The following is a 23506-nucleotide window of genomic DNA, read 5'->3' on the forward strand; positions in this document are numbered from 1 at the left end:
AATAACCACAATAAATTGGTAAGCATCTCACCTTTAGGGCTCATACACATATCAGGACTGAAAAAATGGAGTGTCATGTGATACAAGTGAGGAATATTGTTCTTTGTTATTTTAACTCTTTTTCAGGAGACAATGGCGTCTGTGGACTGGGCAAATTAAGTATGGTTTAATTAAGATTTATTAAAGGAGTCTGTGTCATTCTTTCAATTAAAGGACTTTATTCTGGGTGTCTGTTTTTATACAATATGACTATGGGGTTAGTAATGGAGGCATCTCCATTATTATCCTCTGGGCTTGATGTCACCTGATAATACAAAGGTGACATAAACCCTCCAACTATCACCCCTCTTGCCACCACTACAGCGCAAGTGGGAAGAGCGAGGCTAAGTGCCAGAATTTGCACATGTTAGAGATGCACGTTTTCTGGGGCGGCTGAGAGCTGATATTTTTAATCTGGGAAGGGGGGGCACTATGCATGGCCCCTTCCTAGGCTATTAATATCAGCCCTTTGCTGGTTATTAATTATAGGGGGACCCTGTGTCATTTTTGGAGGGAGTCCCCCATTTTAATAGCCAATAAAGACTAAATATACATCTTTGAGCTGATATTAATAGCCCGGGAAGCTCCATAGGTATTACCCTCTTCCCATCCTATAAACATCATGGGAGACCACATCAATCATATTTTTTCAGAAAAATAATCTTTTAATAATTAAATTCACGTACAGTGAGCTGAACACACTGTACTAATTGTATATGTCACTAACATCTATATACCTATTTATTCTATGTATATATACAGAATGTAATCCATCTATTCTATCCTTTCGGCTCTTGCTGTGATATTACTGTATGCGGCATATTAATTGCCGGCTTTTCATCTATCTATCTATCTATCTATCTATCTATGTAATATATAAATATATATATGTGCGTCACTGATATATATACAAAAGTTTAGGGTCACTTAGAAATTTCCTTATTTTTGAAAGAAAAGCACAGTTTTTTTTCTAATGAAGCTAACATTAAATGATTCAGAAATACACTCTATACATAGTTAATATGGTAAATGACTATTCTAGCTGTAAATGTCTGTTTGTAATGCAATATCTTCACAGGTATATAGAGGCCCATTTCCAACAACTATCACTCCAGTGTTCTTATGGTACTTTGTGTTTGCTAACTGTGTAAGAAGGCTAATGGATGGCTAGAATACCCTTGAAAACCCCTGTACAAGTAGGTTAGCACAGCTGAAAACAGTTTGGCTGATTAGAGAAGCTATAAATCTGACCTTCCTTTGAGCTAGTTGAGAATATGAAAAAAAGAACTTTCATGTGAAACTCGACAGGCTATTCTTGTTCTTAGCAATGAAGGCTATTCCATGCGAGAAATTGCCAAGAAACTGAAGATTTCCTACAACAGTGTGTACTTTTCCCTACAGAGGAGAGCACAAACAGGTTCTAACCAGAGTAGAAATAGAAGTGGGAGGCCCCACTGCACAACCGAGCAACAAGACTAGTACATTAGAGTCTGTAGTTTGAGAAATTGACGCCTCACAGGTCCTCAACTGGCAGCTTCATTAAATAGTACACGCAAAATGCCAATGTCAACATCTACAGTGAAGAGGCGACTCCGGGATGCTGGCCTTAAGGGCAGAGTGGCAAAGAAAAAGCCATATCTGAGACTGGCTAATAAAAGGAAAAGATTAATATGGGGAAAAGAACACAGACATTGGACAGAGGAAGATTGGAAAAAAGTGTTATGGACAGACGAATCCAAGTTTGAGGTGTTTGGATCATGCAGAAGAACATTTATGAGACGCAGAACAACTGAAAAGATACTGGAAGAGTGCCTGATGACATCTGTCAAGCATGGTGGATGTAATGTGATGGTCTGGGGTTGCTTTGGTGCTGGTAAAGTGGGAGATTTGTACAAGGTAAAAGGGATTTTGAATAAGGAAGGCTATCAATCCATTTTGCAAGGCCATGCCATACCCTGTGCACGGCGCTTGATTGGAGCCAATTTTATCCTACAACAGGACAATGACCCAAAGCACACCTCCAAATTATACAAGAACTATTTAGGGAAGAAGCAGGCAGCTGGTATTCAATCTGTAATGGAGTGGCCAGCGCAGTCACCAGATTTCAACCCCACTGAGCTGTTGTGGGAGCAGCTTGACCGTATGGTACACAAAAAGTGCCCATCAAGCCAAACCAACTTGTGGGAGGGGCTTCTAGAAGCATGGGGTGAAATTTCTCCAGATTACCTCAGCAAATTAACTGCTAGAATGCTAAAGGTCTGCAATGCTGTAATTGCTGCAAAGGGAGCATTCTTTGACAAAAGCAAAGTTTGAAGGAGAAAATTATTATTTCAAATAAAAATCTTTTGTTTCGAACCTTGTCAATGTCTGGACTAGATTTTAAATTCATTTGGCAACTCATTTGATTAATAAAAGTATGAGTTTTCATGGAAAACACAAAATTGTCTGGGTGACCCCAAACTTTTGAACGGTAGTGTGTTGTGAACTCATTTTCTGGTCTGCCTCTGGTTTCTGGTGAGGGAACTGTTTGTGCTGACAGAGGAGTTGTGAGTTCTCTTTCCGGGCTACCTCTGGTGGTGGCAGGAGGTAATGAAGCTGATCTAACTAACAGAGACCTGCCACCTGATAATGAGGATGACGATTGGACGTCTGGAGTCTCAGACTGGATTTAAGACAGCCAACTCCCTATTCCCATGCTGGTGATTTTTTCCTGCCTCCTGAGGTCTTGGTTTCCAACTCAGTTCCTGTCTTCTCAAGCCAAGTTTTCTCTGCTAATGTTCACATTTGATTTGATTTTGTCTATTCAGTTTTTGTGTGGTCAGCCAGCCCCGGCTGGGGTTGTGCTGAATTTCCACTCTTATGTTACTGTATGTGCCAGTTTGCTTTTTGTCCCTTATTAGATTGGCCTCTTTTGCTCTGTTCTCAGAATATGCCAGAGTGCTGATATAGTGGGTGAAGTCTAGTGACTTCAGGGTTTTTTTTGCTATCAGAAGTGTTGGACATTTTTGCAGGGTTTTTTGGCGTGATTGCAGACAGTATCTTTCCTTTCCTGTCCTTTCTAGTTAGTGTGGGCCCCATCATTTGCTCAGCCTATTTTCCTACCTGTGGTTGTGCTTTCATCTTGTTTCACCGTCAATACATGTGTGGGGGCTGTCTATTCCTTTGGGGTCTGCTCTGGGGCAGTTTAGATTTCCCCTTTTCTTGCTTTAGGCTTATTTAGTCCTCCGGCTGTGACGAGGCATCTAGAATCATCGTAGGTACGCTCCACGGCTGCTGTTAGTTGTGTGGTTAGGATCAAGGGTCTGCAATCCGCGTAGTTACCAACAGTATACTGCTCAAAAAAATAAAGGGAACACTAAAATACCACATCCTAGATATCTCTCAATGAAATATTCCAGTTGCAAATTTTTATTCATTGCATGGTGGAATGTGTTCAGAACAAAAAAAATAACAATTATCAATGTAAATTAAATGAATATTCCATGGACGTCTGGATTTGGAATGATACTCAAAATCAAAGTGGAAAATCAAATTACAGGCTGATCCAACTTCAGTGGAACTGCCTCATGACAAGGAAAAGATGCTTAGTATTGCGCGTGGCCTCCACGTGCCTGTATGACCTCCCTACTGTACAATGCCTGGGCATGCTCCTGATGAGGCGGAAGATGGTCTCCTGAGGGATCTCCTCCCAGACCTGGACTAAAGCATCCGCCAACTCCTGGACAGTCTGTCGTGCAATGTGACGCTGGTGGATGGAGGGAGACATGATGTCCCAGATGTGCTCAATCGGATTCAAGTCTGGCGAACGGGCGGGCCAGTCCATAGCTTCAATGCCTTCATCTTGCAGGAACTGCTGACACACTCTAGCCAAATGAGGTCTGGCATTGTCCTGCATTAGGAGGAACCCAGGGCCAACCGCACCAGGATATGGTCTCGCAAGGGTTCTGAGGGTCTCATCTCGGTACCTAATGGCAGTCAGGCTACCTCTGGTGAGCACATGGAGGGCTGTGTGGCCCTACAAAGAAATGCCACCCCACACCATTACTGACCCACTGCCAAACCAGTCATGCTGAAGGACGTTGCAGGCAGCAGATCGCTCTGCACGGCATCGCCAGACTCTGTCACGTCTGTCACATGTGCTCTGTGTGAACCTACTTTCATCTGTGAAGAGCACAGGGCATCAGTGGCGAATTTGCCAATCCTGGTGTTCTGTGGCAAATGCCAAGCATCCTGCACGGTGTTGGGCTGTGAGCACAACCCCCATCTGTGGACGTCAGGCCCTCAGACCATCCTCATGGAGTTGGTTTCTAACCGTTTGTGCAGAGACATGCACATTTGTGGCCTGCTGGAGGTCATTTTGCAGAGCTCTGGCAGTGCTCCTCTAGTTCCTCCTTGCACAAAGGCGGAGGTAGCGGTCCTGCTGCTGGGTCGTTGCTTCCTACAGCCCCCTCCATGTCTCCTGGTGTACTGGCCTGTCTCCTGGTAGCGCCTCCAGCCTCTGGACACTACGCTGACAGACACAGCAAACCTTGCCACAGCTTGCATTGATGTGCCATCCTGGATGAGCTGCACTACCTGAGCCACTTGTGTGGGTTGTAGAGTTCGTCTCATGCTACCACGAGTGTGAAAGCACAACCAACATTCAAAAGTGACCAAAACATCAGCAAGAAAGCATTGGTACTGAGATGTGGTCTGTGTTCCCCACCTGCAGAACCACTCCTTTATTGAGGGTGTCTTGATAATTGCCAATAATTTCCATCTGTTGTCTATTCCATTTGCACAACAGCATGTGAAATTGATTGTCAATCAGTGTTGCTTCCTAAGTGGACAGTTTGATTCCACAGAAGTTTGATTTATTTGGAGTTATATTCTGTTGTATAAGTGTTCCCTTTATTTTTTTGAGCAGTATATATATATTCTATGTATATATATATCTATTCTATCTATTCTATTCTAACCTGACATGCTGTGTTTTCACTGTGCGCGGCAGATGAATTGCCGGCTTTTCCAAGGACACCTGTGTGTAAAAATTGGACAGCACTCGCATGGTCTGAGTGCTGTGTGATTTTTTTCTCGCATCCATAGGCTTGCATTGGCGAGATTCGTACAAGACACGCAGCAAATCACAGCATGCTATAATTCTTTTCTCAATCCGATTTCAGCTGAGAAAAAAAAAACAGATGAGATGTAACCCATTGAATAACATTGGTCAGAGTGCAGTCCGATTTTTTTATCGTATTGCACTCATTCGTTTTCTCACAAATGATTATGAGCCCTTCGGATATCTTTATTCCCACCAAAAAAAAAGGTTCTTACGACTATGCCGACACAAAGTTTTCCAAGGAGTTTTATTTTTGGAGCAAATCCTCTGCACTATCCTGCTCAAACACAGTTTGGAACATTTACTATTGGAAATCCAATTTTCTGTTCAAATTAGGCTTGTTTTTTTTTTCCCCGAAGAGGTTTTGCAAAAATGTTAGTGACAAAAAAGTGCATATCACATCTCTGAAGCACATTTGAAGGAAACTTCTCCAAATTATGCACTGTCCAAAAAAAAAGCGAAAAATAAAAACCTTCCAAAACCCTTCCCTCCCTCCAAGACCTTTATTTCTGAACGCGCCACTCCAACAGGTTGATTACGACCGCAAGCATCGGTGAGCCAAGGTTGTATGGATTTCTCGGCTTGAGGGCTGATGTCTTCCATTTGCATCCATTATGTAATGGATCCATCCTCCGCCTGACTTCCATTTCTTTGCTTCTACTCTGGAACAGAGAGGCAAACTTAAAAAAAAAATGCAGGTGTACTTTTTATTTGGAGAAGTGTCTTTTATTGTGGACAAATCAAAAAAACCCATACGCATAAGTAAATGGATGAATTTAGTATCACTGTAATGGTAACAGTGAATTGTGGATATATTTCCTAAAATCTCCTGTAACTTGCCATTTTCTCGCTGTAACCAGCTTATTGCTGGGATCCAGACTACAGTACTAAGAAGTTCAATGAAGGCCACCAGTCCATGTAAGCCCAGGAGAAAGCTATAAATAGTGTTTCATTAAAAGAGGACACCCATCACATGGCTCTATTTTTATAAATGCTTGTACGGCGCCTTTTAGAACTGACCGTCTTCTGATAAGAAATTTGCTTTATTCCTCTGTTATTCCCCCCTGAAATATATGAATTGTGATGCTACCATTCCCTGTGTCAAGAGGATGGTTCTCTAGATAGGAGACATGTCCTTCTTTGGTCCGTGTTGGTAATGCAAGTCAATGTCCTCGTAAAAAAGAAAAAAAATCATGTGGACGTCATCCATGCGCAGTCCGTAATTAAAAATGTAGAAGACAAGATTTTTTTTTATGCATGAAAAGCAAAAGCAACAAGGATTGTAAAAACTGTCACAGACCAAAAATGGGTCAATCACACTGAAAAACAAAGTAAAAAAAACTAGGAGTGTTTTGCAAGTGTTAGAAAAAAAATGAATTGTGAAACCGACCAATCAATTTGGAGAGTTTCAGACCGTGTAAGGACAAGCCATATTGACACAAGGAACAGTAATGCCCAGGGATTCATTGATTTCATTTGATTCTAATAGGAATAATTGAGTAACAAAGAAACTCAGAATTCTAAAAAAAAAAGAAAAAATATAAGTTGTATTAATTATTTTCTGCAAGTGATTACTAAAATATGATCTCAGGAGAGTTGAAAAGTCCTCATTAAAGAACGCAATGGCCAGTAATGGAGCAGAATTTATCACCAATGCACAGACACATGGCGGTGGGGTGATCACCGTTTCTTCATGTGACTGATACTTCGAGAAGAGCTGCCGGCAATAACTCTAATCAAATGAAGTGGAGATTTATCCAATCACAAAACAAACCATTTCATTTGACACAGCCGGCTGTGTGTGAGGAGGATGACTGCTGGTTAATGTGGGTCACCGGAGAGGCCACGGGCAGAGCCGAGTGGAAGCCCTGGACGGGAATAGAAAGGATTAACTTAGTAATGCATCACTTACACTACTGCACACTATGGGATCAAACAGGACCGGAAGCGGTCAGGTAAATATTCCCTGACCTCTCCCCATTAATGAGAGTAATCTAGTGCCAAATCTTAGGCTCAGTGCAGACGGAGTTTTCTGAGGACTTTCTTGGGAGAGATACGCTCAAAAATTATCTTCAGAAACTCTTGTTTATTTCTTTGGGAATTCCTCTTTGCTTTTCATACAAGTGATTTACTAAGTAGGAATTCTTTCCTAACTAGGAGTTGTTCAATCAAACGACTGCAAAGTACATTTCAAGAAAAAAAACACTCTTGCAAAAGTGACTTCAGGAAGAGGAAAACTACTTCAAAAACTCTTTCCCAAAAAAGTAACTATTTCTGAATAGGCTTCTGCTTAAAAACCTTGTCATTTTTGACCATCCCAGAAAAACTCTGCTTGTGCATAGTTAACGGTTACAGCTGTCAACTCATCACATTCAGTTCCAAAATTCTTGGCCATCTAACAACTTCAAAGAGCAGTCTGAAGCCAAAAGAAAAAGGTAGCGGTATCATGTGGCTACTGCCACAAAGGGGGACAAGCAGGTTGAAGGTAAATGAGATTCTCACTGAAGTTGAACTGCGCATTTCGGAAACGGTCCATCACCTTCATGATGTATACTCAAACAGGAAGTCACCTCCGGCACATATACAGGTCGGAGATGACATAACGGTATACTTACCGAATGTATACTTAGCCTTTACTGGCTATTAAAATGGGGGACCCCAAAAAAATGATGTGGGGTCCCCCTATAGTTAATAGCCAGCAAATGCTATGCAGACAGCTGCGGGCTGATATTAATAGCCTAGGAAGGGGCCATGGATACTGGCCCCCCTGGCTAAAAACATAAGCTCTGAGCTGCCCCAGAAAAGGCACATCTCTAAGATGTGCCAATTCTGGCACTTAGCCTTGGTCTTCCCACTTGCCCTGTAGCGGTGGCAAGTGGGGCAATAGTTGGCGGGTTGATGTCACCTTTGTGACATAAAGCCCCGAGGTTAGCAATGGAGAGGTGTCAATAAGACACCCCTATTACTAACCCCATAGTCAAGTTGTAAAGAAAACACAGACACCCAGTAAAGAATTCTTTAATTGAAATAAAGACACAGACTCCTTTAATATTCTTAATTAAACCATACTTACGACCTCACCTATTCCCCCAATACCCTTGATCTCCTGTAATAAAAGTAAAATAATAATCTAGTAATATATCATACCTGTCCGTCATTGTGTCCCACGGAGTATTCTGTTGTGAATTCACTTTCTAGTGAAGGTAGTGGAGCTGGTTATATTGACAGAGGGATCGCGAGTTCTCTTTCTGGGCTCCCTCTGGTGGTTACTGGAGGTAATGGAGCTGATCCATCCCAATCCTCTCAAACGGGACTTCAATAATAGGTAGGGGTACCAAAGGGCTACAGAACCGGGGCTTAGGTGCAGAGGCTTGACAGTCAGGACAAGACTCACAATATACACGAATATCGTGATGCATGCCTGGCCAAACAAAACAGTGTAATATCCTTTCGGTGGTTTTCTGGACTCCCAGGTAACCTCCCATCACATGTCCATGGGCCAGGTCCAGCACCTGCCGCCGGTAGGGTTTTGGCACGACTAATAATTGCACCGTATCTTCCCCCTTTTTCTCTATCTGATAGAGTAAATCATTCTCCAGAACCATGTAAGGATATGCCAGTCTAGAGCCAGGTTCTACGGGTACCCCATTTATCACATTTACATTTGTCCTAGCCTGAGAAAGGGTAGGATCCTTTATTTGCTCGCTTTGGAAGTCATCTTTCTGAACTTCTAAATCCGGCAAACGGGGAGGTGGACGGCTGTCGGCCCCGGTCTCCTCCGTATCACCCGCCATAACTGAAAACGGGAACTGCAGGTCATTTCCCGCAGACTCTTCCCCCGAGTCTTCCGGGGAGACATCTTCCAGAGGTTCGAGACCCCCACGTGCCCTGGGAGAAGTATCATGTACACTATTACCCGAGGGCATCAACTGATTCTCCCACAATTGCCAGAAGTGGGGAAAATCCCGGCCCAGGATAACATCAGGCAATAACGCCGGGACGAGTCCCACTTTATGTTGCACAGACCCATAGGAAGTAGTAATGCATATGACCGTGGTGAGGTACGAACAGGTGTCTCCATGCACACACGTAACAGAAAATTTGTCTGATGGTCCAGTCGGGGCTGACACCAGACTGGCCTTCACCAGAGTCACCACACTTCCCGAGTCTAACAATGCCACCACATTTTTGCCATCAACAGTTAAATCACACAAGTGTTTTTCCACATCCTTTTGACCGGCATTCACACTCACTACCCGTGCAACCATAGACATGCGGTTTTTAGAGTCAGTGATGTCGCACTGCATGGGTTCAGTAGTGACTGGACAGTTCGCAGCAATATGTCCCATCTCTTGGCAGCGGAAACACCTAACGGGCCCCTTGCTTAGACCATAGTTCGTTACTCTCGGCCTCGCAGTGCGGGCAGACCCGTTTTCCTCCCCCACTGTCTTAGGGATTTTTCCATCTCCCCTACTACCTGGAACAGTCTTACCGGTTCCACGTGGAGATGATGAAGAACGAGGTGGGGTAGCGTCGTCTCGGAGTCCTTCCGCCATGGAGTAACGTTCAACCAGATCCACCAGTTGATCTGCCGTCGTAGGATTTCCATGGCTTACCCACTTCCTCAGGGCTGGCGGTAGAGCTCTCAGGTACTTGTCCATGACGACTCTCTGGATTATCTCTGACGCTGTCAACACCTCGGGTTGTAGCCAATTCTTCGTCACGTGGATCAGGTCGAACATCTGTGACCGCGGTGGTTTATCCGGCTGATAAGTCCATTGATGCACTCTCTGTGCACGGACAGCGGTCGTCACTCCCAGCCGGGCCAAGATCTCGGCTTTCAATTTGTCAAAGTCCTGCGCAGCTTCAGGTTCCAAGTCATAATACGCCTTTTGGGCCTCACCGGAAAGAAACGGGGCAATCAGGCCGGCCCATCGTGCCTTCGGCCATTTTTCTCGCACCGCCGTCCGTTCAAACGTGGTCAGGTATGCCTCGACGTCATCTTCGGTCGTCATCTTCTGCCAGTACCGACTCACGTGAATCACTCTCGACTCTGCTTCCAGGTTAACCTCAGGTAAGCTTGCCAGGCGCTGCGCCACCTGCTGGAGAAGCGATCGATCGGTAGTTGTCATGTCCACCAACTCCTTCAGCTGGGCCATCATCACCCGATTAGCTTCTTGCTGAACGGCGGTGGACTGTACCAGCGCTTTCACCACGTCCTCCATGCTCATGCTTGCAACGTGATGCCCGCGTTCTCCACCACAATGTGATAAAACACTCCGGGATCGCCTTTGCTGGGGTCAAAGGTCACGTGCGTTCAGCATAAAACTCAGGCGCAGAGCTGGGATTCGGGTATAACTGACTCTGGGTCAGGTTTATTAATGGTGAAAGCAATGCATAAAGAAATAAAACATAAAACAAATCCTGGCCTGTCCGGCACTAACTAAACAAAGTACAACCTAACTACCAACTGGCGGGCTTCTCCCGTCCAGCCAAACCACAGTTGCCGTGGGCACTGCTTCCACTCACGTGTGTCTCTCACACAGACAGGCTCTCTGTGTTCCCAGGCTGAGACACTCACACAACCACCTGGCATCCTTTTATATCCACCTCCCATTATTCATTAGCAAGCAGGTGCGATACTGACCAGACTAGGCCACATAGGAAAGGAATCTGGGTGAGAAATACCTGCCCTCATCCACTATTCCCACATGATTCTCACAGTACGCTCCATGGCTACTTCTAGTTGTGTGGATAGGATCAGGGGTCTGCAATCCGCTTAGTTACCAACCTCTCTGGTTTTCTGTGGCTTAGCTTGGTCTTGCTCTCCTCCTCGGTGACCCAATCATAACAGTAATCCATATTATTATTATTATTTATTTATATAACACCATTGATTGAAGGTGCTGTACATGAGAAGGGGTTACATACAAATTACAGATAGCTGGGGAAATACTCTGAGCTTGAACTGCGGCCACCTCATCACTGGCATTTTCCCACAATCCAGAGGTCACCGCAGTTCAGGTTGTGAGGGAGAGCAGCTTCAGTGACATCACAGCTAGTCACTGAGGCTGCGCTCGCAGCATCTCCTCATTCACCAGTGGTTTTCAGCCAAGGCGGACGCATCTTGACACCAGCCAGGTTGAAAATTGTATATCACCCAGATATAGATTACTGCATAGGACACAATGACGGACAGGTATTGTTGGTTTATTATTTTACTTTTATTACAGTTGATCGAGGGCATCGGGGAATAGGTGAGGCCGTAAATATGGTTTAATTAAGAATATTAAAAGTGTTGGTGTCTTTATTTCAATTAACGGACTTGTTACTGGGTGTATGTGTTTTTTTTACAATGTGACTATGGGGATAGTAATAGGGGTGTCTTATTGACTCTCCATCACTAACTTTGGGGCTTGATGTCACCTGACGGTAACATCAACCCCTAACTATTACCCCACTTGCCACTGCTACAGGGCAAGTGGGAAGAGCGAAGCCAAGCGCCAAAATTGACACATCTTATAGATCTTATAGGGGTCAATATCCATGGCCCCTTCCTAGGCTATTAATATCAGCCCGCAGCTGTCTGCATAGCTTTTTAATAGTCAGTATAGACTTGTGAGCTGATATTTATAGCCTGGGAAGCTCCATGGGTATTACCCCCTTCCCAATTGCCGGCTTTCCCTCTGCTGGTTACAAAAATTGTGCAAGAGCCCACGCTATTTTTTTCCGATAAATAATCTTTTATTAATTAAATACTTGTCCAGTAATTTGCACACACAATGTATTAATTGTATTTGTCACTGACATCTATATATCCTCCTATTCCATTTGTATTTACTGTATGTAATCCATCTATTCTATCCTATTCTATATATATATATATATATAGTAAGGTAGCGCTTATTGTTAGTGTTGGGGAACACTCACTTGGCAGCAGATTAATATGGTCAGGCATGGGTTTTTCAAAAAACAGTCCATGCGGTTTATTATAGCATCATAAACTGCATCGTAAGCCATGTCACACTTCACAGGCTTACACATAGTCCATAACATTTCAACATATGGCTTTTCCTTGCAATCCCTAAACACAATGGACCTCCTTACTGTCCAGTTACCGTGGGTGACCGCACGCTGTACAGTTCATTAATGTCCATAGAACATCACGGGTACCAACAGTTATATCCCCATGTCCAGGGTTACCTTGCAGGAGCTCCTGCTCCAGATGCCGACTCTTTGGTAGTCTTCTCTCTCAGGGCAGCTGCCGAACTGGGATCACCATCCCGGACAACGCCTTGCTTATCAGGCCACCTGACAGTCCAGATCCACAGACGGACAGTAGCTCCCCCAATGCAGTGCCATCACTGACTCTGCAAACACACGTGGCCTGTCTGTGTGCTATTCAGAACGTCCGTCCCCACTTTGGAGCCATCCAACACACAGGCCTCACTGGGTGCTATTCAGGGATCCTACCCTCCTCCCAGTGTCTCCCAACACACCGGCCACCAGGTCCAGGGCCTCAGCGGGTGCTATTCAGGATGTCTGTCCCCTCCTGAGACCGTCCAACACTCACGCCTCCCCAGATGCTATTCAGGGATCTGATCCTCCTCCCAGGATCTCTCAACACACCGGTCTCACCAGGTCCAAGGTCGCAGTACGTGCTCCAGGGATCCGATCCTTCTCCTAAGATCTCCCAAAACTGACCCTTTAGGACCTTGCACCCTGAACCATTCAGGTACACGCTCTCTCCCATGTGACCAGACCTGAGGCATATTATATGGTCCGTAGCCACACCCACAGATGAGGTATGGATCGCATGGCTCATGACCTCATTGCAGGTCCTTTCAACACACCCAGCCATACACACACAGGCTTTACATTGGGCGTCCAGACACATGCCCCTGGGTGGGTTTGTAGGTGACTGGTCCCACCCATCTCACCAAGTCACCTGGAAGCTTCCCTGATACACAGCAACAAATCCTCAGCAGTATATCTCTGCTGATTAATACATATTCCAGCTTCCATCACAGGACACCCACCCCTGTGACACACATCGGCCATTTATAATCCTGCCGCTCACCATTTTCCCATCATAACAAAGGGAATGCCTGCATGCATGTTCCGGGCAGCCCATACAGTGCCCTCTAGCTGTCACAGGGGTCACTGCATCACATTATATATATATACAGTATATATGCAGTATATGTATTCTATGTGTGTATGTCTATTCTGTTCTAACCTGTCAGTGTGACTTTACTATACACCCCACATGAATTGCCGGCTTTTCAAAGGACACTGGTGTAGTGGTGAATGAATATGCTCGCTGCTCGGGATTCCCAAGCATGCTTGGGTGATCTCCAAGTATTTGGAAGTGCTCAGAGATTTAGTTTCTGTCGCCCAGCTACATGATTTGCAGCTACTTGACAGCCTGAATTCATGTGTGTATTGCCTGTTTGTTAGGAATTCCTCACATGTATTCAGGCTGTCTAGCAGCCGCAAATCATGCAGCTACGGCGACAGAAGCTAAATCTCCGAGCACATCCAAATACTCAGAGATCACCCGAGCATGCTAGGGAAAACTCAAGTAACGAGTATACTCGCTCATCACTACACCGGTGCGTAAAAATCAGACAGCATTCGCATGGTCCGAGTGCTGTGCGATTATTTTTTCTTGCACTCATTGACTTCAATTGTGAGATGCGTTTCCAATACCGATTGCAATCGCAGCATGCTGCAATTTTTTTTTCCAGTCCAATCATGATCTGATCCGAGCAGGAAAAAAACGCAGATAAAGACATAATCATAGAATAATATTGGTCCGAATTCAATCCGATTTTTTATCGGGAATGAGCCCTAAGCCTCACAATGGTCCGACCCTTCCTGTTCAGTAGCGATCACTTATCAACTGTCTTATCATCATGGACAGGAGTGCAATGAAGTATATATTTTTTTATCCTAAGTCTGGGGTCACAAAATGCAACATCCACCATTGACATTAGGTTTTGTCACAGTTCATCGCCTCTCTTTCCTGCACAGTGACTCGTGCACAGATCAAAGAGCATACCCACAACACTTTCCCATAGAACTCAATGGGTCTCATTTGTGAAAAATGTCATAACCCTCATCTTTGTTTCCAATTGCAATCAATCAGCACTTAGCTCAGATACAACATACAGTCATGCCTAGTTTGTCTTCAAAGGAATACAATGCTCTGCGATGTGGCTAATAGATAGGGGTCTCAAGCAGGGCATGCCCCCATAATATCCCATTTGGACAGAGCAGCCCATTGCGATATTTGCAGATTATGTTCTTTCTCATTAGATGCACATGGACAGCGGTTTATGCACACTTTGCGAACATGTGACATCCGCTACGAGATCCCAGCTCAGACTGGTTACCAGTTACAAATTAGATTTTATAAATAGCAAAATTCACTTCCAGCCGTGAAACATGGCAACTTATCAGTAAATCCTGCAGAAATCAAGTGTGCAGAAGAAAAGCGTGATGGTGCGGGGACGGCCATTCACCAGCATGGGTTTTCCTGCCTTATCTGCACAGTAATCTTAGCTTTTGATGAGCTTCAGGCCTCATTTGTTGAGGATTATAGGTCTCCATAATCCGGGCCCTAAACCTGTTCTCTTTCCGCATAGATTATGCATGCGTCATTTATCGAGCGATGCTCTGTGTTAATGAAGACCCTCTATCCAGTAAGCGGCGGCTTAGACGCTGGAGCACAGATGTTTTGGCTTTTATGAATATTATGTGTTTTTTTTTAGTTTAATTTGTCTTTTAGATATGTAGAGTTATGTAGGTCTTTCCAATATCGTTTGTTTATTACTTTTATCTACTTTTTCTATCGGGCTGTTATTTTAACAATTTTGGGATTTCCTAAGAAATTAGGATTTTTTTTTATCATGAGATGGGTCAAGTATTTTAGTCTTTTTCTATGTAACAGAAAATATTGGATATAACTTGAATAGTGTATTATTCATAATTTTTCTTGTCTGTTATTTCAGGAACGCAGACAGAAGGGGCCATGTTCTTGCCTAAACCTACATGGTCATCGTCTGAGCCACAATGGCGTTGGCTGTTGCCAGTAACAGCATGGACTTGCATCAGCATAATGGGCCCTGTTTGCGAAATAACATCAATGAATCCAGGCTGAAAGTAGATGACCCAAGAGTCAGGAGAAACTCCATTCCTCCAGCTCAAGCACCTACGGCGAAGCACATGTTAGCCTATCTGCCCAGGCCACCGACAGACAACAACAGATATGGAACGTTCCCTCAAAAGGTACATTTTACTCCAATATATAATATATACAGCATATATACATACACCGTATATAAATATATATATATATATACAGTACAGACCAAAAGTTTGGACACACCTTTTCATTCAAAGAGTTTTCTTTATTTTCATGACTTTGAAAATTGTAGATTCACTCTGAAGGCATCAAAACTATGAATTAACACATGTGGAATTATATAATTAGCAATAAAGCAACAAAGTTTACCCGTACAGGCCTCCAGACAAATGCACTATCAGGATGCAGGGGACCCATATAATTAAGATAACACAGGTGCAAAAATACCAATGAAACAACCGCTCGCAGCCTACCAATACATGGAGGGGGCGATTGCCTGGTATATGGATGCACAAAAAACTTGTATGCGGCGCTGTTCACACCATGGCCTGCACAGCATCCAGGCCAGCCTAGTAGTGACACCCTTCTATTAGCTCAGGCGGGCTTGGCCCAGTACTATCAAAATGCATACCATGGGGACAGACACCGCAGTTTACAAGACCAAATGGGCCCAACTGCACCCTGAATAAAAAGTGCAAAAAACACATTTACAAAAAATGTGGAGTATTTTGGCCAAAATACGTGAGCCCGTAACCAGCCCGCCTGAGCTAATAGAAGGGTGTCACTACTAGGCTGGCCTGGATGCTGTGCAGGCCATGGTGTGAACAGCGCCGCTTACAAGTTTTTTGTGCATCAATATACCAGGCAACCGCCCCCTCCATGTATTGGTAGGCTTCGAGCGGTTGTTTCATTGGTATTTTTCCACCTGTGTTATCTTAATTATATGGGTCCACTGCATCCTGATAGTGCATTTGTCTGGAGGCCTGTACGGGTAAACTTTGTTGCTTTATTGCTGTTTTCTACTATTGGAGGATTTTTAAGTCCTCTTTCTGTGCCGTGCTGTATTAGAATTATATAATTAACAAAAAATTGTGAAACAACTGAAAATATGTCTTATATTCTAGGTTCTGCAAAGTAGCCACCTTTTGCTTTTATTTACTGCTTTGCACACTCTTGGCATTCTCTTGATGAGCTTCAAGAGGTAGTAACCGGAAATGGTTTTCACTTCACAGGTGTGCCCTGTCAGGTTTAATAAGTGGGATTTCTTGCCTTATAAATGGGATTGGGGCCATCAGTTGTGTTGTGCAGAAGTCTGGTGGATACACAGCTGATAGTCCTACTGAATAGACTGTTAGAATTTGTATTATGGCAAGAAAAAAGCCGCTAGGTAAAGAAAAACGAGTGGCCGTCATTACTTTAAGAAATGAAGGTCAGTCAGTCCGAAAAATTGGGAAAACTTTGAAAGTGTCCCCAAGTGCAGTGGCAAAAACCATGAAGCGCTACAAACAAACTGGATCACATGAGGACCGCCCTAGGAAAGGAAGACCAAGAGTCACCTCTGCTGCGGAGGATAAGTTCATGCGAGTCACCAGCCTCAGAAATCGCAGGTTAATAGCAGCTCAGATTAGAGGTCAGGTCAATGCCACACAGAGTTCTAGCAGCAGACACATCTCTACAACAACTGTTAAGAGGAGACTTTGTGCAGCAGGCCTTCATGGTAAAATAGCTGCTAGGAAAGGCAACAAGCAGAAGAGACTTGTTTGGGCTAAAGAACACAAGTAATGGACATTAGACCAGTGGAAGTCTGTGCTTTGGTCTGATGAGTCCAGATTTGAGATCTTTGGTTCCAACCACCGTGTCTTTGTGCGATGCAGAAAAGGTGAACGGATGGACTCTACATGCCTAGTTCCCACCGTGAAGCATGGAGGAGGAGGTGTGATGGTGACACTGTTGGGGATTTATTCAAAATTGAAGGCACACTGAACCAGCATGGCTACCACAGCATCTTGCAGCGGCATGCTATTCCATCCAGTGTGCGTTTAGTTGGACCAATGAATTATTTTTCAACAGGACAATGACCCCAAACACACCTCCAGGCTGTGTAAGGGCTATTTGACCAAGAAGGAGAGTGATGAGGTGCTACACCAGATGACCTGGCCTCCACAGTCACCAGACCTGAACCCAATCAAGATGGTTTGGGGTGAACTGGACCACAGAGTGAAGGCAAAAGGGCCAACAAGTGCTAAGTATCTCTGGGAACTCCTTCAAGACTGTTGGAAGACCATTTCCGGTGACTACCTCTTGAAGCTTATCAAGAGAATGCCAAGAGTGTGCAAAGCAGTAATCAAAGCAAAAAGTGGCTTCTTTGAAGAACCTAGAGTATAAGACATATTTTCAGTTGTTTCACACTTTTTTGTTAATTATGTAATTCCACATGTGTTAATTCATAGTTTTGATGCCTTCAGAGTGAATCTACAATTTTCATAGTCATGAAAATAAAGAAAACTCTTTGAATGAGAAGGTGTGTCCAAACTTTTGGTCTGTACTGTGTATATATATATATATATATATATATATATATATACACAGTGCCTTGCGAAAGTACTCGGCCCACATATCATGCTTCAAAAATAAAGAAACCAAATGTAAATTTGTGGTGAAGAATCAACAAGTGGAACACAATTGTGAAGTTAAACAAAATTTAATGGTTATTTTAAATTTTTGTGGAAATGCAAAAACTGAAAAGTGGGGTGTGCAATATTATTCCGCACCTTTACTTTCAGTGCAGCAAACTCACTCCAGAAGTTCATTGTGGAGCTCTGAATGATCCAATGTTATCCTAAATGACTAATGATGATAAATATAATCCACGTGTCTGTAATCAAGTCTCCGTATAAGTGCACCTGCTCTGTGATAGTCTCAGGGTTCTGTTTGAAGCACAGAGATCATCATAAAGACCAAGGAACACAACAGGCAGGTCCATGATACTGTTGTGGAGAAGTTTAAAGCTCGATTTGGATACAAAATGATTTCCAAAACTTTACACATCCCAAGGAGCACTATGCAAGCGATCATATTGAAATGGAAGGAGTATCATACCACTGCAAATCAACCAAGACCCGGCCGTCCCTCTAAACTTTCATCTCAAACAAGGAGAAGACTGATCAGAGATGCAGCTAAGAGGCCCATGATCACTCTGGATGAACTGCAGAGATCTACAGCTGAGGTGGGACAGTCTGTCCATAGGACAACAATCAGTCGTACACTGCACAAATCTGGCCTTTATGGAAGAGTTGCAAGAAGAAAGCCATGTCTCAAAGATATCCATAAAAAGTGTTGTTTAAAGTTTGCAACAAGCCACCTGGGAGAAACACCAAACATGAGGAAGAAGGTGCTCTGGTCAAATGAAACCAAAATCGAACTTTTTGGCAACAATGTCAAACGATATGTTTGGCGTAAAGGCAACACAGCTCATCACCCTGAACACACCATCCCCACTGTCAAACATGGTGGTGGCAGCATCATGGTTTGGGTCTGCTTTTCTTCAGCAGGGACAGGGAAGATGGTTAAATTTGATGAGAAGATGGATGGAGCCAAATACAGGACCATTCTTGAAGTAAACTTGTTGGAGTCTGCAAAAGACCTGAGACTGTGATGGAGATTTGTATTCCAACAAGACAATGATCCCAAACATAAAGCAAAATCTACAATGGAATGTTTCACAAATAAAACGTATCCAGGTGTTAGAATGGCCAAGTCAAAGTCCAGACATGAATCCAATCGAGAATCTGTGGAAAGAGCTGAAAACTGCTGTTCACAAACGATCTCCATCAAACCTCATTGAGCTCAAGCTGCTTGCCAAGGAAGAATGGGCAAGAATTTCAGTCTCTCGATGTACAAAACTGATAGAGACATAACCCAAGTGACTTTCAGCTGTAATCGCAGCAAAAGGTGGCGTAACAAAGTATTAAGCTAAAGGGGCCGAATAATGTTGCATGCCACACTTCAGTTTTTGAATTTCCACCAAAATTTAAAATAACCAATAAATTTCATTCAACTTCACAACTGTGTCCCACTTGTTGTTGATTCTTTACCAAAAAATTACATTTGGTATCTTTATGTTTGAAGCATGTTATGTGGGAAAAGGTTGAAAATACTTTTGCAAGGCACTATATATATATATATATATATATATATATATATATATATATGCAAAATCTCATTGATTTGTCCACAACTCTATTGTACCTAACAAGGACTAGGTTGGGAATTTGGCACAGAAAGTTTTATTGCCAAAATAAATATTGATAATAAATCGTTCAATGTCATCTGTCAGTAGGATCAACCCTCTTAAGCTGTTGTCACGCTCGCGCCTTGGCTGAATGGCACGAGCCGGGGGGTTGTGGCCCCACTGAGCCACAAACCAGACTACCTTGGAAGGGGCGTGACTACGGCAGCTACCTCGGTCTTCACTGGAGCCTCTGATGGTGAGGTCAGGCTTGTGTGGCAAGTAGCTGCCGGGTACCACTCCAGGGTGGTGTCTGGCTGTGGCTGCTGATCCCACTCAGGAACAGGACAGCTGGACAGGTGCGAGTGACAAGCAGGCTGAGACACAGGGCAAGCAGGCACGGCTTGGAGACACACGGCAAGCAGGCATGGCTTGGAGACACAGTGCAAGCAGGCACGGCTTGGAGACACAGGGCAAGCAGGCACAGCTTGGAGATACAGGACAGACTGGTATGGTATGAGAAGGGACAGGTAGGGACCTGTTCACACAGCAGGTGTAGGCAGGAGGGAGTGGTGTAGGCGGAGCCGCAGGAGTGCGGGGCAGGCTGAGCGGCAAGGGAGCCAGGCAGGCAGAGCGGCTAGGGAGCCGAGCAGGCAGAGTGGCCAGGGAGCCGAACATGCAGAGCGGCTAGGGAGCCGTGCAGGCAGAGCGGCGAGGGAGCCGTGCAGGCAGAGCGGCTAGGGAGCCGTGCAGGCAGAGCGGCTAAGGAGCCGTGCAGGCAGAGTGGCTAGGGAGCCGAGCAGGCAGAGCGGCAAGGGAGCTGAGCAGGCAGAGCGGCTAGGGAGTCATGCAGGCAGAGTGGCTAAGGAGCCGAGCAGGCAGAGCTGCAAGGGTGCAGATGCACAGACAGAGTTGCAAGAGTGCAGATGCACAGACAGAGCTGCAAGGGTGCAGATGCACAGACAGAGCTGCAAGGGTGCAGATGCACAGACAGGGAGGACACAAGGAAAGACACAGCAGGGAAGGAAGCCACAGACAAGGAGAAAGGGAGACTAAGGTAGGACAGAGTACAGACAAGGTACTGGGACCAAGACTCAAGGGCCAGGATATTCAGCCTCCTGGCAGGCAGACAGGGAATAGAGCAAGGCAAGAAGTATTCCTCCAGAGAAGGAGGAAATACACAGGACAGGGCCTGGCTTCCTCAGCAGCAAGATACTAACTGAGATTAGACATTGCACAGGCAATGTTTCAGTGGGTGTGGCGGAACTAAATAGTCAAGGGCTCTAGGTGATTGGTCAGGGACAGATTAGACAGGTGCACCCTGACTGCATTAGAACCAGAGAGTTCAGGCGCTGCCCCCCTATACACACATAGCCAGGAAACATACAGAAGAGCAGAGGCACAGAGCACAGGGCAGGCAATAGACAGAATTCACAGCATGACCCGGAGCAGTGAGTAAGTTGATGTGCGGGGGATGGGAGGCCATGCAGTGACGCCAGCAGGGTTGTTACAGTACCCCCCCTTTACGGCCCCTTTTCCTCAAGCTTGCTAGAATGACCTGAAGAAGGATTATGGGACCACACACAGTCCAGGTTGACACGACATCCTTCAGGTAGGGTGGAGTATGTGTGTTATCAAGAATCCCAGAGTGCCACATTTCTTGGTGCCCAACAGCTTCCAACACAGAGGGTACAAGGACTTCTTCCTCCTGATTGGCAGAAGGCAGGGACCTGGAAGCTTCAGACTTCGCCCCTACATCAGCTGGCCAGCTAGAAACTGAAGACACCTTCACTGAGACTGACTTCAGCCCGATATGCCAGAAAAATTGGACCTCCTCCTCCCGGTTGGTGAGAAACGGGGCCTCTTCACCCACCTGCCAAATGGAAGCTGGAGGCATACATACAGGGAGCCACTTCAGCCTGTTACCCTGAAAAAACTGGTCCTCCTCTACCAGGTTAGAGGGCGAGAAAATCTCTGTCTCAGTATCTTCACTCACTGACCACACAGGGTTGAAGGCATATACTTAGGACCCATCTTCAGCCCGTAATCCAGAGGAGGACAATCAAGAGACAGGGATGCTCCTGGGAGCAGATCACTGGTATAGTCGCTGGAGACGTGTGAGGAGACTGACACCGCTTCCCCTTCTTCGGAGACGTCATCACCCCTTGACTCGATTACTAGCAGACCAGATGAAGAAGGCGACCTTGCTAACCGACTCTGACGCAAGGGAACCAGACACCTCTTGTCACTAGATTGTTTCAAGCGCGGTGCCCTGCTAGGTTTCCAGACATAAACGGGTACTAGAATCTCTGGATCAGAGTGACCCATGGGCATACCAGTCAGCAAGTGGAAGATGAATTTCCTCATGTATAAGGCTCCGACCTGGAGCTGTAGTTGTCCGTGCAGGACTAGACTGTTCTCAAGTAGGGCTCGGCCACCTCGTGACAATGCCCACGCCGGCTTCGGGAGCTGTATGACAGAGACCACACACTGACTCCGTATGACTGGCGACTTAAACACACCAAAGCTCCCTGAAGGCAGAGAAACAGTCACAGAGTTTAATGGAGAGGGAGTACTCTCGCCAGGGGCAGCCTCTTCTACTGGCCCAGGGTTCTGGAGTACAGGCTTCACAGGGCAGAGGCCAGATTCCGGCTGCAACTTGGCCCGCTTCTTCTTTTTAGACCTCTTGGATCTTGCACGGGAGGCTGCATCGGCAGACTGTGGAACAGGTGATGGCTGGACGGTCATAGGTGGTTGAGATGTTTCACCCACAGGTTCCTCTTGTCTGGTCTGTCTCTGGAAGCTTGGAGGGGAAGACTTTTCAGGAGCAGCTGGACGAGGCATATCGAACACTTTACGGAAGGCCACCAGGAAGGCCCCCAGGCTCATGATGACAGGGTCCCCTGCTTCCCAAAGGGGATAGATCCACATCAAGGCATCACCAGCTAGGTAGGACATGATGTACCCCACCTTAACCCGGTCAGAGGGGAAACAAGCTGCATTCTGCAGGATGTAGTGCAGGCACTTTTTCAGAAACCCTTGGCACTCTTTGGGATCCCCATAGAACCTAGGCGGGTCTGCTGGGTCATGCTCTTCATAGACCAGGAGCTGCTCATAGATGGCCTTGGAGACTATGAGTGGTTCAGAAGTCTCAACAATTGGAACCACGCAAGGCAGAACAAACTCTTCCGGTGGCTCACACTGGCAGGGAGAGAGCTCATCATGCTCTGCGAGCAGAAGGACATGGGACTCAGCGGGGACCATGGCTTGTGCAAACTGTCACGCTCGCGCCCTTGCTGAATGGCGTGAGCCGGGGGGTTGTGGCCCCACTGTGCCACAAACCAGACTACCCTGGAAGGGGCATGACTATGACAGCTACCTCTGTCTTCACTGGAGCCTCTGATGGTGAGGTAAGGCTTGTCCGGCAAGTAGCTGCCGGGTGCCACTCCAGGGTGATGTCTGGCTGTGGCTGCTGATCCCACTCGGGAACAGGACACCTGGACAGGTGCGAGTGACAAGCAGGCTGAGACATAGGGCAAGCAGGCACGGCTTGGAGACACAGGGCAAGCAGGCACAGCTTGGAGACACAGGGCAAGCAGTCACGGCTTGGAGACACAGGGCAAGCAGTCACGGCTTAGAGACACAGGGAAAGCAGTCACGGCTTGTAGACACAGGGCAAGCAGGCACGGCTTGGAGACACAGGGCAAGCAGGCACAGCTTGGAGACACAGGGCAAGCAGGCACAGCTTGGAGACACAGGGCAAGCAGTCACGGCTTGGAGACACAGGGCAAGCAGTCACGGCTTGGAGACACAGGGAAAGCAGTCACGGCTTGGAGACACAGGGCAAGCAGGCACGGCTTGGAGACACAGGGCAAGCAGGCACGGCTTGGAGACACAGGGCAAGCAGGCACGGCTTGGAGACACAGGGCAAGCAGGCACGGCTTGGAGACACAGGACAGACTGGTGTGGTATGAGAAGGGACAGGTAC

General features: G+C 45.7%; 1 protein-coding gene across 1 annotated transcript in view; it reads left to right on the forward strand.

Annotated features, from left to right (window-relative positions):
• Positions 1 to 15172: 15172 nt before the first annotated feature.
• Positions 15173 to 23506, forward strand: part of LOC141098060 (G protein-activated inward rectifier potassium channel 4-like) — a 28250-nt gene continuing 19916 nt past the window's right edge. The window contains exon 1 of the mRNA XM_073585645.1: positions 15173 to 15433. Within this exon, the coding sequence (XP_073441746.1) occupies positions 15218 to 15433 (216 nt within the window). The 5' untranslated portion in view covers positions 15173 to 15217. The remainder of the gene's footprint in view (positions 15434 to 23506) is intronic.

This window comes from Dendrobates tinctorius, unplaced genomic scaffold, assembly GCF_039654945.1.
Source record: "Dendrobates tinctorius isolate UK_male_01 unplaced genomic scaffold, ASM3965494v1 ptg000086l, whole genome shotgun sequence".
Classification (NCBI taxonomy): domain Eukaryota; kingdom Metazoa; phylum Chordata; class Amphibia; order Anura; family Dendrobatidae; genus Dendrobates; species Dendrobates tinctorius.